This window comes from Podarcis vaucheri (genome assembly GCF_965113315.1).
Source record: "Podarcis vaucheri genome assembly, chromosome: 13".
Classification (NCBI taxonomy): Eukaryota; Metazoa; Chordata; class Lepidosauria; order Squamata; family Lacertidae; genus Podarcis; species Podarcis vaucheri.
Window position 1 is genome coordinate 26,691,907 of NC_138751.1, and position 18,198 is coordinate 26,710,104.

Consider the following 18,198-nt stretch of genomic DNA (forward strand, 5'->3'; position numbering starts at 1 on the left):
TCATATTATAGGAACTGTCACTGAATTTTGATGTCAATTGAAGCGATTAATGGTTATTTTACTGAAAGATAAACAATCCATTTCATGATTGTTATTATTTGTAAATTCACTATGGGTTGTGGGCTTCCCAGAGCTCTTCCCAGAGCTTTTTAATTGATTTTGTACTTTTAAATCACTTAAAAGTCATTTGAGCCACTGATCATATGTATGTGAACACACACACACACAGACACAGTAGTTTCCTATGGGGGGACGCAGAGGGACGCATCTCCCTAAACATTTCGTGAATCTAAGCTTGGCCTCATTGAGGGGCAGTATTTCACTATGAGTAGAAAAATGAGAGTACCCCTAAACATTTCACACAGGCAGAGCAAGAGAGAGAGATTTGTTCCTAGTAATTTAAATGTTTGGGACCAGCACAAAAATGAATCATACGAGTTTGAAAATTACATACACATTCCATCTAGGATTCAAATGCAAGGGATGCTAGCAAACTTAAGTGAGAAGCAAATATAAATGCAATGTTTCTGGCCAAACTCTGCATACAAGAATTTAAGGACAGATGTTTGCTTAAGCAAGGACCCATGACCAAATTCTTATGACATCCCTCCCACCAGCATTTCCAATGAACTACATACACAAACAAACAAACAAACAAACAAAAAACAGATACATTCATGTTCTTTTACTTTTTTCTGCTGATTAGTATTTCCCTGGTGTTAAGCTCAGGTCTGAATATAATAATGTAGCATTTTGGGGAAAAGATGCAAGCCAGTAATCCAGCACCAGAAGACAAGATGGAAAAGATCTCCACGGCTACCATGTATTTTCCTTTGGTGCTCAGATAGGTGGGAACAAAGGACAACCAAACACTACAAAACACCAGCAAGCTGAAAGTAATAAATTTGGCTTCATTGAAACTGTTAGGTAGCTTCCTGGCAAGGAAAGCCAAGATGAAGCTGACAATGGCCAACAAACCCATATAGACTAAGACACCATAAAACATGGCCACTGAACCCTCATTACATTCAAGTATGATTTCCCCATGCAGCGAGTGCATATCCGTATCTGGGAATGGAGGGGATGTACTTAACCAAAGAGTACCTATGCAAGCCTGAATAAAGGAGCAGAAAAGGACAATAGAATTTGCCAGCCTTTTCCCTATCCATTTCCTCATCCTGGATCCTGGTTTGGTTGCCATGAATGCCAAAAGCACAGTAATGGTTTTTGCCAAAACACTGGAAAGGGCCACAGAAAAGATGATGCTAAAGGTGATTTGTCGGAGAAGGCAGGTCACCTTTCCAGGCTGTCCAATGAAGAGAAAGGAGCAGAGGAAACAAAGCAGGAGGGAGATGAGGAGGATGTAGGTGATAGTCCGATTGTTGGCTTTGACTATGGGAGTATTATTGTGCTTCATAAAAGTCCCAAGGATGAATGTTGTGACCAGAGAGAAAGAAATAGTCAAGATAACTAAGATAAGCCCTAAATCTTCTTCATAAGAGAGGTAGCTTGGGACCTTGGGAATGCATTGGGTTTGGTCATGGTTGGGATACTCATCTTCTGGACATTTCACACAGGCAGCCATATCTGAAATAAAAGAGGAACTGTTTAAATATTTCAGATATTGACCAATGTACAGCTAAAGTATTGGTTCTTAACTTTTTGGGCGGCGCGTCACAGAACTTTTATATAATCTCCTCATAAAAATATCCACATAAAGACATAAACAGCAAATTTTGCATTCAATTTATATAATTGCTTTCAAAATTCCCTTTTTTCACATAGACAGAATCTAAAAACCGTCTACAATGTTTCATGTTATTTCATGCAGCTGTAAAACATTGGGTTGCTCTGTTATACTGACAATTTATTTTGCCCGTTGTTTGAAATATTATTCCTAAATTAATGATGACAGAAACTGTATCGCAAGATTATCAAAGGGGAGAAACAACGATGGTGAATGTATCCTGAAATGTTGGTGATATTATCACCATGTTGTGTAATATAAACTCGAAGGCTGGGATTCAACTAGTGCAGGCTTTTGGGTGTTCTTGAAGAATGAATGTTTCACAATGAGTTATCACATCTGATAACGAATATGCAGAAAGTAGAAATGTCCTTTATTATGTATTTATTTAAATTATTTTTTCTCTGCTCTTCATTATTAATCTAATTTAAAAGTAAAAAAAAAATGTTGTCATAAGATTCTATTTTTTTAAAAAAATGTAACTAAATTTAACTAAAAACAAACTATATTCTTGAAATGCCAGATGGTCAAGAAGGAAAAGCGTCTTCTGGATACCATATTGAAACTTCACATTTCAAGGTTGGAAAGATCTAGGAAAGTCTTTTTCATTAACTGTGGAGCTACTTGACAAGGGGTCTTCATATCCACCCTGTCAGGTTGCTTTGACTGACAGATAGTGATGGACACAAATTCAGCCAGTCCCATACTCTTTAAAACTCTTAAAATATAATAGTTAGGGATTTTTATTTTTTGTTTACATTTTTTCATTTCAAACTACCGTCATAAGCATTTAAAGTGTTACACTTTATGTTTTGTTATGGAAATGCAAATAAGATAGTTGTGTCCGTTATTCCTCCCACCTTTATACTTAGAGACCATTCCTTCTGGACATGGAGCACAATCATAGCAGCAAAATTTCTCTCCCTCCTTCTTTTTCTTGCTGTAGCCAGGATAGCAGCCGTCATTGCACACAGAAATGGGTAGCACCTGTACAGAACCAATAAAGAAAGGGTAAGAGATCACTGAAAAAAAGGAGGTTGGGAGAAGAAATAGAAGCTCCAGGTTAGAGCTGGGAGAGTTCACTTTTCTCTGTCTTGTCAAGTTAAGATTTACTTGTGGAAGAGGACTTTTTCTGCTTCACTCTCTCACACACTTTTGCTTTCATTTAGGTTAGGTTTTTTATTGTATTGTTTTATATCCCTCAGCTGCCGTGGGAAAACCAGGAAATCCCGTTTTGTCACACACGAGTACAGTGGCCATTTTAGGCATTGTTATCTCACCCTTTAAAAAGTGCCTTTTCAGGGCCATGATCTCACGCGAATCATGTGACTCACATGGGAGCACGGCCCTGGAAGGTGGCACCCTAGTTTTACAGCGTGTTGAGGGGTATGTTGTATTAATAAAAGGGAGAAAAGGAGATTGTTTCAGTTGCTGAGGAACTGAGAGGTTGGGCATTAGATTTTGTTCTACTCACATAAATGTACATTTTGCATTGGAATGAAGAACCTCTGGCTCACTAGCAGGCAACCCTCCCCAGGTCACATCGCCCAAGTGCTTTCCCCTGGCTAGAATGTGTTCTTAAACTCTCATAATGTCTCAGCATGGCCTTTTCAGAGAGATGTTTATTTGGTAGTGTATGTAGAAACTTACAATTTTTAAATAGGTGGATATAGTTCTTTTAACATCCTAAATAAGGAAATATCTATCCAAATGAAAATAATCCCTTAAAGATAATACCTAGCCCCCTTTCCTGAAATCAGTTCATGAAATAAGTTATTTATTTATTGGGGGACAGGAAAAATAAAAAAAATACAGTGGTACCTTGGGTTACATACGCTTCAGGTCACATACGCTTCAGGTTACAGACTCCACTAACCCAGTTTCAGTTTAAGAATGGACCTCCGGAACGAATTAAGTACGTAACCAGGGGTACCACTGTAATAGAAATTCGACCTAGTTAGAACAGAAATATAATAATGTTTTTGAAAAGATTCATGGAATAATAAAACATCCTATGGGATTTTATGAAAACTAAATTTGAAAGGGAGTTAGATGACTTCAATCCCTTTGAAAAAATTGAGTCAAAACATCAAATGCCACAGAGCTGTGTCTCACCTGATTAAAAACATTATGCCACACAATTTGATCATCATTTATGCTTAATTCTTTTCCTAAAGGTGCCTGAGAATCCAGTCTTCCAACTTTGACCCTAAACAATGAGCCATTCGGGGAAATAATCCAGTTTGTTACATCAAAACCTGTAACTAACTCTCCATTATCATCAAAACACACTGAATCCCCAGCACTATTGTTGAACAAAATGGACCTTAGAAAATGATGGACCTAGATAGGAAGAAAGTGAAGACTGTTTCAAAATTCTTCAACAATGTATGTGGTGACTTCATCCATTGGGCGATCATGTTTTGTTCTTGAATTGGAAACCTTATATCAGGGGTCTGCAACCCGCGGCTCCGGAGCCGCATGTGGCTCTTTTACACCTTTGCCGCGGCTCCAGGGCGGATACTAGTGAGGGGAGGAGGCGCATTGTGCGCCCCGACACTCCCCATTGTGGCGGGTGCTGTACTCGCTGTGACGTCGCATGGGGGTGGTGCGTGCGTTAGTCACGCACCGTCCCGACGTCACCTTCCCGCCCGCTGTCAGATCGCGGCTCCGGAGATATATTTGTTTTAAATGTCGCAATGGTTTTGCGGCTCCCAGTTTTTTTTTCCCTTCGGAAACGGGTCCAAGTGGCTCTTTTTGTCTTAAAGGTTGCAGACCCCTGCCTTATATGATTATTTGATATTTCTAATTATCTTTACTTTCCTTTATATCCAGGTTGGTGGGTGATTTTGAATTGAAATAACAATATTTTATCATGGGATCATCAATACTTATCATAATGGATTTCCAAAAGGAAAAGAAAAACATGAAAGGCAATGAAAACCAATAGAGACACAGGCATTGTCTCATGCAGACCTAAAATTCCCTATTTTTCTGGATGAAAATATAGACTTTTAAAAATGTTCAATTGTAATTACCTGCCATGGTTGCACATTCTGAAAAAACAGTTTCTGTTGTTCTCCCAACTGTCTGACTTTGGAATTGGATTTGTATATGGCTTGCAAAGCATGAGCCACAGCATAGACGGCATTGTAAACATTGTAGCTGTGGCCAGTCATTTCCATTTCAAACAAGGTACCAGGAAGACTCTTCACCTTCTCTCCTCCAGAGCAGTATTTCCTTTCCTGATGCTGCCCATTAGACATTTGTAATGAACAGTTGAATGCCTGTTCCCAAAAGTCCTGGATAAAACCATCTCCTTTGGCCCATGAAGGTCTTAGCATCTGAAGGAAATTTTGGAATCCCAATGGTTGGTTTGAATGAACCGTGAAGGATATGGAACCATGGAAGGTTTGTAAATCCCAAATCTTCTGAATAGAGTGTGATGCAAAATCCCAGTGGGATGTAATAATCCACACTTTACCCAGAGGTGGCAAGTCCACCAAGGGTGCTAGAAACAACATCATTCTTAGAACTTGAAAGGATGGAGGTTCCCCATATACAAAAAATACATTGGCCTTTCTTTCAAAGACAATGATATAAGCATCCATGTGCTTAAAAAACCAGTCTAGCATCTCATCCATATAACTCCATTTTGGAATGTTTACTATGAAGTCATAACAGATGCCATTCTGGGTAAGCATTGGCACTATTGTCTGTAAAAACCTATTCCCTTTGTCATCATCCACGGCACAAAGCCCAACCCAGGTCCATCTGAAATGCTGAAGTAACTGGACAAGTCCTTTGTGCTGCTGGGCTTCATTGGGGACCATCTGGTACAAGAATGGGAATAGCATTTCTGCACTTTGTAGGGGTAAAAATGATCCGTAAGTGAGCTGTAATGAAACCCATGAATATTTCTCAGACAGATTACAAGAGAATAGTAAATCTAGTTCAACATCCTTTTGGAAACCAGAATCACAGTTTCTGCAATCAATGGCTGTTTCATTAGCCCTATTATTGAAGTATTTTTACTCCCAGTGTTGGACCTTAAGCAAGTACTTCTTTTGCAGCAGTACAGACTGAATCTTTGACCTCTTCTATGTGGCAACAGTTTCAGTCTTTGAAGAGTGTTGCAATATTCTGCCTCAAACTCATTTTCAAGAGCCTGAACATACCAATTTCTTTCAACCTTTCCTTATATGATGTGTTTTCCATACTCCTGACCATATTCATTGTCCTCCTCTGAACCTATTCTGAAATGAGTGCATTCTTATTTAAGTGTGGCAACAGTGGTCAACATGAAGTCTTACTAGCTAAAGCTACATAGATGGGCCTTTACTACTTTCAATTCAGGCTAATCTTGTATTTATCTATTTACAGCCACATCACAAAATCTCACATAAATCTGCTTTCTGATCAGCTGAAATCTTGGGAGAATGATTTCACATGTCATACTGGTAAGGATGGGGGGGGGGAATTAATTTCACATTTACAGCTAAATCCATTTAAAAAGTATATGAGAATCGAAACAAAGCCATTCTCAAACCAAACAATGTTTATAAACAAGCATATATAATAGGAAAGTAAGAACAAAAATAGGATATCAATGCAAACAGTATAAAAACTGCATTATATTAGGAGAAATTGCTTGCAAAAATGCACATTAGTCACAGCTGCATACAAAAGTGTGTTTATTAGGAGAAATTAACACATTAAAAACATTAATATGAGAGGATTTTGTCTAAAGAAATGCAATTTGCTGCAGAAATGTGCAGAACTGAATTTAGGATTGGGAAAATGGGAATCTGAGCAAATCAAAATGGACAGCTCTTTCCACCCCCAGCCTAGTGCCAAGCCATGTTTCCTGCATCCTATGGGTGTGCAAATGGGTGTTGTTGCTTGCCTAAACATTTGATTTGTCTCCTTTGATTTCATTTCCCTCCCAAGTTTTTCATTGCAATAACATCATTGTGATTTTATTTCTGTGTTCTTCAGTTCTTCTTCTCAGTGATACTAGTTCCCTCAGCTTCAGGGTGTATAAACACCAGTTTAGGTAACTTTCCCCCCCCTGCTGCAACCAGTTCACTCAAATGCTTTCAAAACATCCTATTACTACTATGTATAGTAGCCTTAGGAATAAGATAGACACCAATGCTGGAGGCAGAATGAACTTTAAGCTAAATATTCTCTTGTGGTTCTTTTTGAGGGTTTCTGAAGACTCGGGAGACACCATTCCTGACACTAGCCTCTAAGTGGCTTTTACCTCAGGACAAATTCCCAGATTTCAATTCCAGGCAAATATATCCACAGCCCAGTCCAGCTACTGGGGACAATCTGCCCTAAGAGCTCCTCTGATTGTATTTCTGCTTGCTTGGACAGTTTAAACAATTTCAGATACTCAAATACAAGCAAGTATTTACCCTGGGCAACTTCTCAGATCAACTCAGATGCTGGCTTCCTACTTCTGATCTGCACCAATGGATTTTAATAACACACTGGGCATTAACATACAGGCCTCAGCTTTCCCCTCAATTACTCTCTACCCTTATTTATCACACTGACCTCTTCAGCTCCCTCAATTGTCAAAACTAGAAGTGCAGACTAAATTTTCTTGATCCATGACCCATATAATATAATCTTAAAAGTAATTCCCTCTAGCTACACAGGAAACAATGTCTCTATGCAGGCAACATCCCACACTGACTCTGTTCAAGTGAGTTTGTGCTGTGATAATGCTGCTTGCCTTCTAGTGGTGAAAATACTGGTGTGTTCTGGGGGTGTAAAAACTGCTTGGTTTTGTGTGTCTGGAATATAATGGAATGCCCATAGGTAAAAGTCACATCTCCTGTTCAATGCCCACTTTCGTCTCTGTACTTACACCCCTGTCATTCACCCCTGCAAATTTCTCTTTAAGTGAAAAAATTTACCTGCCCATCAGCTGCCCATGATCCAAAAGATCATCAACACTTTTTTCTCAAATCATGGTGGTGTTTACAGCCATATTGCAAAGCTCACAAGTATCTCATTTTCATAAAACTATGCACACAGGTTACCTGTGGTGTTTTGTGGATTGCTGAAATAATGGCCACATTGGCAGAGATTTCAGAGACACATCCTCCAACAACAGCGACCAGTTTGTTCTGATTTTGACATTTGAAGTTAGGAGAAAATCTTTGTTGTTTAGAAAGCAAGCTCAGGGTGGCCTTATAGGTCATGCTAGCAGTGTAGCTATTAAGAATGTGGAATCCCAGAGAAATGTTTGGTAAGATATTGGGGTTCTCATTTATCTCTTTTACAGCAAAGGCTAAGGCCAGGATGTGCTGGTAGTCCTTAGGCACCGAACTGCAATGTAAGTTACAGCTTTTTAATAAAACAACAGTGACAGAAGCAATGAAAAACACATTTGTATTCTTCATCCCTCATCCACATCCATTCAAGACTGCTGTGAAGCTAAAAGGAAACAAACTCAAAATGAAATGAAAATAAAGTATCTCAGTTGAGCAACTAAATGCTCAAATTGTTTTGGGATCATACTTTTTGTTAACAAACTGCTGTCTGCTGTTGCTGTAGTATTTCCCATTGTCTACAAGCAACAATGTCAACCAGGTAAACAAGCTGTAAGTAACCCAATGTATATAGACCATATATTCTCTATTTGTAGATTATATTATATTTTAAATGAACAATTATTTAATATATTCCGGAGCCTTTTTTAATTTAAAACAGCATAAACGAAGAACAGAGCAATACAAACAATGAAGCTCCAACACCAAACTTGAGAACACTCATACAGATATCAAATTCCACCTTAGTGATGAAAATCATCTCCCTTAATGTATTTTCACCATATGCATATAGGATTTCACATTAGTTTAAATTATGCATTTTGTGGATTTGTAGCTATATATATTGCAATCTTATATGTATAAATGTGGAAGAGCATGTAAGGGACAGCATGTTTAAATCAAAATGTGAAACACACTGCAATACAATGTCATATTCCTCCTTGAGCATATCCCTCCATTGTGCAGAAGAAAAGATAAACCAAACAGGTCCATTCAATTGTTTGGCAGTTGTAAGGGAAAGTTTATTATTATCTTGTGCCCAGCAATATCACATAGAAGGCAAAATAGTTATTAACAACTCCAAGCATTGCCAACATGCTGCTTTTTCACAACCAGAATAAATAAATGCAGTATCCTTAAATATGTGTTCCTGGTAAATATGGTCTTTACATATTACAAAAAAAAAAAAAAAAAAATGTGTGTGAGAGAGAAGGGAGAGCAAAGTGATGATGTCTTACATAGGTTCATCAGTTACAATCTGTGTAGGTGGTTCAATTAGAGAAGGTACATTATAGAGAAAGAGGACTTGAGAAACCATCCCACCAATAACAAGATCCCCTGGCTGGTAAAATTCATGAGGAATAGGGAGCGGATCATCACGTATGCTGCAATTAATGAAATGTGACTTGCATACAGTATGGCACAGCAGCATAAGCAGCAAAACTATCACCATCATGATCCTGTTGACAAAAAATCCCTTCCAAATTTCAATTCCCATGGTACCCTCTACAGCATTACTTGTGGTTTTTCAAGGTTCAGTAGGTATGGCCTCAATCAAATAGTAGATAATACTATGGCTGCATTGATTTTCACCTTTGCCTGCTATAGAATGAGTATGCCAGTTCCTTTGTTTTCTAGTTCAGGGGTTCTCAAATTATTGTTTGTGGACCACCAGTGGTCTACATGCTCCGTTCAGGCTGTCCAACAGCATGTTTGTGAAGAACATTTATAATTTGAATTTTATACAATAAAATACAAGATTCAAAATGAAAAAGCAATAAAGTACTCTTAAAATTATGCAACCTCAACATCTTAAAATTGCTGCAAAAGGAAGACCATTAAGTGGTCTGCAAAGAACTTCAACAAGTTTTATGTGGTCCATGGCAGGAGAACTGTTCTAGTTAATATTGTTCATCTGTTTCTCTCTTTGAACTGGATCGATAATAAGTTAGTGGAATGTGACTCCTGCTAATAACACTGGGACTCATAAAGTCTACATTCAAGTCTAAAGCTCCACACTTTATTTGTATGTATGTGTGTGGGTTTTTTGTTTTTGTTTTTTGGAAGAATAATTAACTTCTGAAAATATATCCTAATATAAAGAGAGATAATCTAACGGAAGAATGACAGAGCCCTGCCTCTACCTAGATCTAATACTGAAGAATACAAGTGTTTTATAGCTTTACTTCAGACACTTGCTAACATGTGAATGTCAATTGCATAAACTAGCAATTTTGACAGATATGATTATCATTCCCCAGTGTATTGCTGACTTCTGAAGTTCTGTCATGCATAACAAAACCGCTAGAAGATCTTTCCCAAATATTGTTTTCCCCATTTATTTTTACTGATAGTTAATTTAATTAGTAAGAATCTTTATCAATGCAGTACTTAAAATGATCATGATGTTTACATAAGAACGGGTTGGGAATGTTTCCTGGCCGAAGAAGCTGATACTCTAAATGTTGTGTACTGTATGTATCTGGGAATAGGCTGGATATGAAGTTGTTACTATGATGCTAAGAAAATGCAGAAGCAAGAAAACACATGACTCAGGAATCTTTGAAAGTTACTATGTTTGGCTTGGCCCAGGTCCTTCAGTATAAATTGCTATTTTAACTATATTGATTGCTATGGTATATTTCAATCATTGGTGTTCAGATGAAATTAATTGAACTTGTATTTTCATTTTATGTGGCTATATCTTATAATTGGTTTTGTACTTGTAAACCACTTAGAAGTTGTTTGAGTCACTGATGGCGATATATATGCAACCAAAAACACACATATGGAGAAATTATTTCCAAGCCAATTAATTTTTGAGGACCCTCAAAACAAGGAATCATATGAGTTATAATTGTGTCTTCATTTGAGTTAGCATTACCCTAAACAGTTAAGTAGGAAAGGCTCCATTCAAATGCAGGAGATGTTAGCAATCTTAAGTGAGAACCAAATTAAAATGAAATATTTCTGGCCAAACTCTGCATACAAGAATTGAAGGACAGACATTTGCTTAAGCAAGTACCCATAGCTGAATTCTTAAGACATCCCTCTCACCAGCATTTCCAATGAACTACATACACAAGCAGAAAGAAACATATGCACTCATGTTCTTTTACCTTTTTCTGCTGATTAGTTGTTCTCTGGTGTTCAGCTCAGATCTGAATATAATAATGTAGCATTTAGGGGGAAAAGATGCAACCCAGTAATCCAGCATCAGAGGACAAGATGGAAAAGATCTCCACAGCTACCATATATTTTCCTTTGGTGCTCAGATAGGTGGGAACAAAGAACAACCAAACACTACAAAACACCAGCAAGCTGAAAGTAATAAATTTGGCTTCATTGAAACTGTCAGGTAGCTTCCTGGCCAGGAAAGCCAAGATGAAGCTGACAATGGCCAACAAACCCATATAGACTAAGACACCATAAAACATGGCCACTGAACCCTCATTACATTCAAGTATGATTTCCCCATGCAGCGAGTGCATATCCGTATCTGGGAATGGAGGGGATGTACTTAACCAAAGAGTACCAAGGGAAGCCTGAATAAAGGAGCAGAAAAGGATAATAGAATTTGCCAGCCTTTTCCCTATCCATTTCCTCATCCTGGATCCTGGTTTGGTTGCCATGAATGCCAGAAGCACAGTAATGGTTTTTGCCAAAACACTGGAAAGGGCCACAGAAAAGATGATGCTAAAAGTGATTTGTCGGAGAAGGCAGGTCACCTTTTGAGGCTGTCCAATGAAGAGAAAGGAGCAGAGGAAACAAAGCAGGAGGGAGATGAGGAGGATGTAGGTGAGAGTCCGATTGTTGGCTTTGACTATGGGAGTATTATTGTGCTTCATAAAAGTCCCAAGGATGAATGTTGTGACCAGAGAGAAAGAAGTAGTCAAGATAACTAAGATGAGCCCTAAATCTTCTTCATAAGAGAGGTAGCTTGGGACCTTGGGAATGCATTAGGTTTGGTCATGGTTGGGATACTCATCTTCTGGACATTTCACAAAGGCAGCCATATCTGAAATAAAGGAAGAGCTGTTTAAATATTTTGGACATTGACCAATATATAGCTAAAGCATTGGTTCTTAACTTTTTTGAGGGGGGTGTCACAGAACTCTGATAATGTCATGATGATTTTTTCCTCTGGGGAAAAAATGCACATAAAGACTTAAACAGAAAATTTGAATTAAATTTAATTGATTAATTTAATTTAATTTAATTTCCCCACATAGACATATTCTAAAGACAATCTTCACAATGTTTCATGAAACAGTAAAACATTAGGTTGCTTTGCTATGCTGACTATTTATTCTGTTCTTTGTTAAAAAATTTAACATAAGGCAGGTGGGGGGTGCGTTTCCTGACCAAAGAAGCTGATACTCTAAATGTTGTATAGTTTATGTACCTGGGAGTAGACTGCATAATATGAATTTCAGAGTCCTGCAAATATATGTTCCATGTATTTTAACTTAGTCTAGTGACTAGCAAAGGATCTGCTACATTTTAAACCAATTACATATATATGCTTTGCTGGCTGTGATTCTTTGTTCTGCTCACTGTGGGCCGGGAAGGTCCACAAAAGTTATATTACAGGAATTTAATTTTGAGGTTGCCAATGCATAGATCTCAGTATCTAGGCTACTGGAATAGTCATAACCAGTTTGCCAGATGAAGAAGGTTTAAGGTGCTCCTTGCTGCTTACATCACTTGGGCTTCCCATTAAAGAGAAGGGTCTACAACATCCCTAGATTTTGTACCTCTTACTTCAGAAGGAGCACAACCCCCCCCCAAGAACAGGTAAATCTCCAAACCTCTAAACTTGGGAACTGACCAACCACCATGCCATTGCCCTACCAGCATTTAACTCATGGGTAGGCAAACTAAGGCTCGAGGGCCAAATCCGGCCCAATTTTCTTCTAAATCTGGCCCTCAGACAATCCGGGAATCAGCGTGTTTTTACATGAGTAGAATGTGTCCTTTTATTTAAAATGCATCTCTGGGTTATTTGTGGGGCATAGGAATTTGTTCATTTTTTTTCTTTATCAAAATATAGTCCAGCCACCCACAAGGTCTGAGGGACAGTGGAACGCCCCCCTACTGAAAAAAATTGCTGACCCCTGATTTAACTTCTGACATTTGGCCTTCAGTTAGCCCACCACTGTAGCCAGATAACTTTTTGGGTTGGTCACTGGTGACTGCTGACTTTGATGTAACAGTGGAATAGAGCTGAGTTCCAGCAATATACTGATGACTCCTTTCCCAATATACTTTCTCGCTCCCAACCTTACTTAGCACTCCCTGATTGGTGGAAGCTTACAAAACTAGTACTGGATAATTGTATAGTATTCGTGTCCAGTGCCGGATTTACGTATAAGCTATAGCTTAGGGCTCCAATCTCTTGCCCCCCCCAAATAATTCAAAGGGGAAAAACTGGATGTACTTTGATAAAATACATATTTTCTTATGTGCAAATGGCTTTAGAAGAAGAAGAAGTGTTTGGATTTGATATCCCGCCTTTCACTCCCCTTCAGAAGTCTCAAAGTGGCTAACATTCTCCTTTCCCTTCCTCCCCCACAACAAACACTCTGTGAGGTGAGTGGGGCTGAGAGACTTCAAAGAAGTGTGACTGGCCCAAGGTCGCCCAGCAGCTGCATGTGGAGGAGCGGAGACGCGAACCCGGCTCCCCAGATTACAAGACTACCGCTCTTAACCACTACACCACACTGGCTCTCGTATTGGGTCCATAAATTACAATATAGCATATATTCAACACAAAAAACAGCGACAAGTTGTTGTTGACAAAGGACAGCTGGAGATATAAAGGACCGCATTACCTTTAGTAGCTTAGGGCCTCATCAAACCTAAATCCGGCCCTGCCTGTAACAACCCACCCTGGAATTTTACAGGACAGTTAATTTTACTCTGTGCTCCAGCATATAGAGTCATACCTCGGGTTGAAGGAGCTTCAAGTTAAGTATTTTTGGGTTGCGCTCTGCGGCGACCTGGAAGTAACGTACAGGTTTTGCCACTCACACATGCACAGACGCTCAAAATGACATCACGCGCATGCGCGGAAGTGGCGAAACGCAACCCGTGCATGTGCAGACGTGCAGATGCGTCTTACGTTTACTTCAGGATATAAACAGGGCTCTGGAACGGATCCTGTTCGTATCCAGAGGTACCACTGTAGTCAACATCTGAGTAACAACACTGCTTATTGCTGTTCCCTTGCCTCACCACTGGGAGAAGGATAAACGGCAAACCTGTGAGTTCTCTCCTCATAGATTTTCTTTTTTAGCCTTCTAGGCAGGCCTAGATCTCTCCTTAACTGCTCTTACAGTTACTTCACTGCAACCTTCGTTTCCTCCCTCCTCAGCATATACTCATCCCCCCTTCTGCCCCCCCCCTTTCTCCCTCTTTTTGTTTGGTCAATATCCAAGTCAGATCCTCTCAAGGCTTTTGCTGGCTGGTCTCTTCTTCTCTTGCCTGCACAGCATTCCTCAACCCTGAGTGTCATTTTAACTCCCAGCTGCATTTTTATTACCCAGCTAAAAAAATTGTGTTTGTTCTCATAATCCACTGCTGCACTTCGAGGTTGCCAAGCTTGGTGTCTGCATGTTTCTCCTCTCTAGAATCTCCCTGCACCCACCATGACTGCTCTCCCGCTTCACAGTTGTCCATGGCTACTAACCACAATTATTATTTTCTTCATCCAATTTCAGAGGCAGTGTGCATCTGAATACTAGTTGCTTGGAATTAAATGAAGCATGCTGTTGCAGTCACCCTGTGAACCCTAATTCAATGTGCAGCCAGGAAGGGCAGCAGGGCTCAGTGTTCAATCCTGGTGGATAAAGCTTTAGCAGCATGTTCCATGTGCTACCACATGGAAGCACCAGCAGGACAGGCCCTGCAGAATCTGCCTTCCTCTCTTTCTCCACCCACCCTCCACTGTACCCTGACAACCCAGCCCTCCTGCCTTTTGACAGCACACACCCCTCCAAGTCAGCAGACCTGAGATAATGTTAATTAGAAGTTGCTTGTTGCATATGCAAATGGTTGATAAAAATGTGCCCCTTGCATCAAAATACAGTCTTGTGTTTTATTCCAGTGGGAGCACATTGATATGAATGACATGGGTGTTGTACCAGGATTGGGGGACTAAGGGTTCAAATCCCCACTCAGCCGTGAAGCACAGTAAGTGATCTCAGATAAGTTATCATCTCTTAGCCTAACAGAGTTGTTGCGATGATAAAAAAGGAGGCTGACATCCATACATGCCACCTTGCACTCCTTGGAGTATGATATGGGTTGAGTTGTACTTTGCTTGTATTAACCCTGAGTAAATTACCTCATTTATTTACGCATTTTCTCCCCTTGAGAGTAATTAACAGATCTCTTGTCCCTCCACTCACTGCACCCCCAGTGTATTGATTTTATACAAAGGGACTGCATAAACAAGGTCTGCTATTGGGTACGAATGGCACCATACAACCACAACATCACCAGTTTTTTCTGGAATACTGCTTTCCACTGGACACCATTGACTGAGAAGAATAGCTGGAAAAGTTAATGCTTGGTCCCTAGAAAAAGATGCAAGTATAAAGTGTACTCTTTGTATTCTTAATTTCTACTTTCCTTCCTCCAGTCTTCTAAAAGGAAACACTCCAGTGCTGAGCAATTATGTTTGGGTAAATACTATTGAAATATGAGCTACGTCCACACATTCCTGTGCTTGAGTCTAGTCAACTCCTGATTTATGACGTCTATTTACAGTGGGTAAAATAGTTGTAAAAGGAGTGGGATATAGGACGGAAATTGGAGAAAAGTTAGAATAATAGAAGATGGTCTGAAATTGCTTCTGGACCAAATATAGGGATAGGGAACCCATGGCTGTCCATATTCATTCATTCATTCTATTTGTATGCCACTTTTCCACACAAAAAAGTCATGCTCAAAATAGCTTGCAACAAAGAAACCGGGATGCATTTCAAACACTACAAAAACAATTTCATCATAACAGAGCAAAACAATAACATAGTAACAATTTAATAACAACAATTTCAACTTCATATATTCTTGGTTTCCATTTCCCATTTGCCCCATCTAGCGTGACCAATGATCAGGGATAATGGGAGCTGAAGTCCTACAACTTCTTCAGAAAACATCCTTGCTTAATTCCAGCATGACTTCTTCTTCCCTTGGCAGGGGGTTGGACTTGATGGCCCTTGTGGTCTCTTCCAACTCTATGATTCTATGATTCTATGATTCTATGATTCCTTAGGTCTTTGCCAACAATGAAGGTGCTCTGTAACTCAATAATAATTCTATCTGGTCAAAGAAAGGAGTGGTCATGGAAGAAGATCTGCCAAGTCCAAATCTATCAGTCTCACAATAGCAGGGCAATAGCAGGGTAGAAGGGGGGCATTACTACTATTTTTTGTCATTATTACCCCTGGAGCATCAAAGAAGTAGGGGAATATAATTGCTTTGGACCCACTTTGAGAGCAGTTAGAGAGTGGCTTGCCTTGTTTTCCCAAGCTTCAGATGCTTGCTCTGTATCTTATAATGGGGGAAACAAACATTTATAACTTGGGGAGGGGAAGTGGATAAAAATTTGCAGACATAAATTTCTTCTAAAGAGGTGCGAGGATTTTAGAGTGAGAAAAAGGTGCACTTGATATACACACCAGTGTCACATAAGAACACAAGAAGTGTCCCACTTAGTCAGGCCAAAGGGCCAACATAGTTGAGTAGCCTGCTCTCACAGGGGCAACCAGACACCTATGGGAAGCATACAAGCAGAATCTGAGAGCAATATTCTTCTCCCAACTTGTGATTCCCAGCTCCTGTTATGTACAGGTAGTACAAAGCTGGTTAGGACAGTGATGGATATGGGCATGAAGCATTACTTGGGAAACTGGTTGGTGGGCATGCCTTTGTGGCACACAGTGTCTTTGTTATGTGTATGCAAGTTCTCACTCTTCATTTAAGAGCCAACAAGCCCAGCACATCATTGTAGGCTGATCTTTAGAGCAATTTGCTAATATGAGAAGATTGGGGCCTGAGGAGTCAGCAAAGATGAAGAGATCAGCTCTTCTCTACTCACCCACCCCAAATCTTATGCATACCCTTTAGCATAGTCAGGAATTTAGATTTGGCAGAGGATCCTAGCTGTGATTTACTGTGGCCTATGAAACCAATTTCTATTTTTGATGTTCTAGACTTACTTATCCTTTCCCCCATCCGCCTGGTTTACTTCTTTCTTTGGCTTCATCTTTGCTCATTTACAACTGAAACAGCCTGTCATAATAATGCTTCCTTGCAATATTTCTGCCTTTATTTTCAGTGATGGAGAACCAGACAAATGTGAATAATTTTATCCTCATGGGTCTGACTAATGTCCCTGGGCGGAAAACCTTCTTCTTCATCAGCTTCTTCTTTGTCTACTTTGCTATCATGGTAGGGAATGCCATCATTTTACTCATAGCACTGATTGAGCCACGCCTGCACATCCCTATGTACTTCTTTCTTGGGAACCTCTCTTGCCTTGACATATGCTACTCCACCGTCACTGTACCAAAGATGTTGACAGGCTTCCTCTTCGGATACCAGAAAATCTCTTTTATTGGATGCATGACACAGCTTCATTTTTTCCACTTCCTGGGTAGCAGTGAGGCTTTACTGCTGGGTGTCATGGCCTATGACCGCTATGTAGCAATATGTAATCCACTGCGTTACACTGTCATCATGAACAAGAAGACTTGCCTTTTCTTGGCCATGGCTACCTGGACCACTGGATTCCTCCATGCTCTCATGCACACCATAATGACATCTCGGGTCCATTTCTGTGGCCCCAACGTAGTCCAGCACTTCTTCTGTGACATTAAACCCCTTTTGAGATTGGCGTGCTGTAGCACCATTCTGAACCTCCAGCTCCTCAACATAGTTACAGGCCTAATTGTTGTGCTCCCTTTCCTCCTAACATTTCTTTCATACACCTACATCCTCTCCTTCCTCTTCTTAAAGGTAAAGTCTAAGGAAAGCAGAGCAAAAGCCTTCTCCACTTGTGCCTCACATATCACAGTTGTGACTCTTTTCTATGCAGGGGCTATCTTGACTTACGTTCCCCCCTCCTCAGGAGAATCCCTAAAGCAAGAAATCATGGTCACTCTCATGTACACTGTTGTCACTCCAGTTCTGAATCCTCTGATTTACACTCTAAGGAATCAAGAAGTGAAAACTGCTATTAAAAAATTAATAAATCAAAAGTGCAGAGCTTAAATATGGACTTAATAGTTTGTTATTGCTCTTGTTTCAGAGATATTGGCCATGGAAGGTCATAAGATGCAGCTAGGCACAGAGAATGTCAAAAGATCCTCATAA

The 18,198-nt window shown here is 39.7% G+C and overlaps 2 protein-coding genes across 2 annotated transcripts in view; one reads left to right on the top strand and one right to left on the bottom strand.

Annotated features, from left to right (window-relative positions):
- Positions 1-685: 685 nt before the first annotated feature.
- Positions 686-18,198, bottom strand: part of LOC309516597 (vomeronasal type-2 receptor 26-like) — a gene marked incomplete at both ends in the record, with an annotated part of 367,451 nt that continues 349,938 nt past the window's right edge. Inside the window, 4 exons of the mRNA XM_082195358.1 lie at positions 686-1,587; positions 2,608-2,734; positions 3,863-4,090; positions 4,786-5,643. Of these exons, the coding sequence (XP_082051484.1) occupies positions 686-1,587; positions 2,608-2,734; positions 3,863-4,090; positions 4,786-5,643 (2,115 nt within the window). The remainder of the gene's footprint in view (positions 1,588-2,607; positions 2,735-3,862; positions 4,091-4,785; positions 5,644-18,198) is intronic.
- LOC309517503 (olfactory receptor 12D1-like) lies at positions 17,164-18,096 on the top strand (the record flags this gene model as incomplete). Its single annotated transcript, XM_082196732.1, has 1 exon — positions 17,164-18,096. The coding sequence occupies one exon, from the start codon at positions 17,164-17,166 to the stop codon at positions 18,094-18,096; it is 933 nt and encodes a 310-aa protein (XP_082052858.1).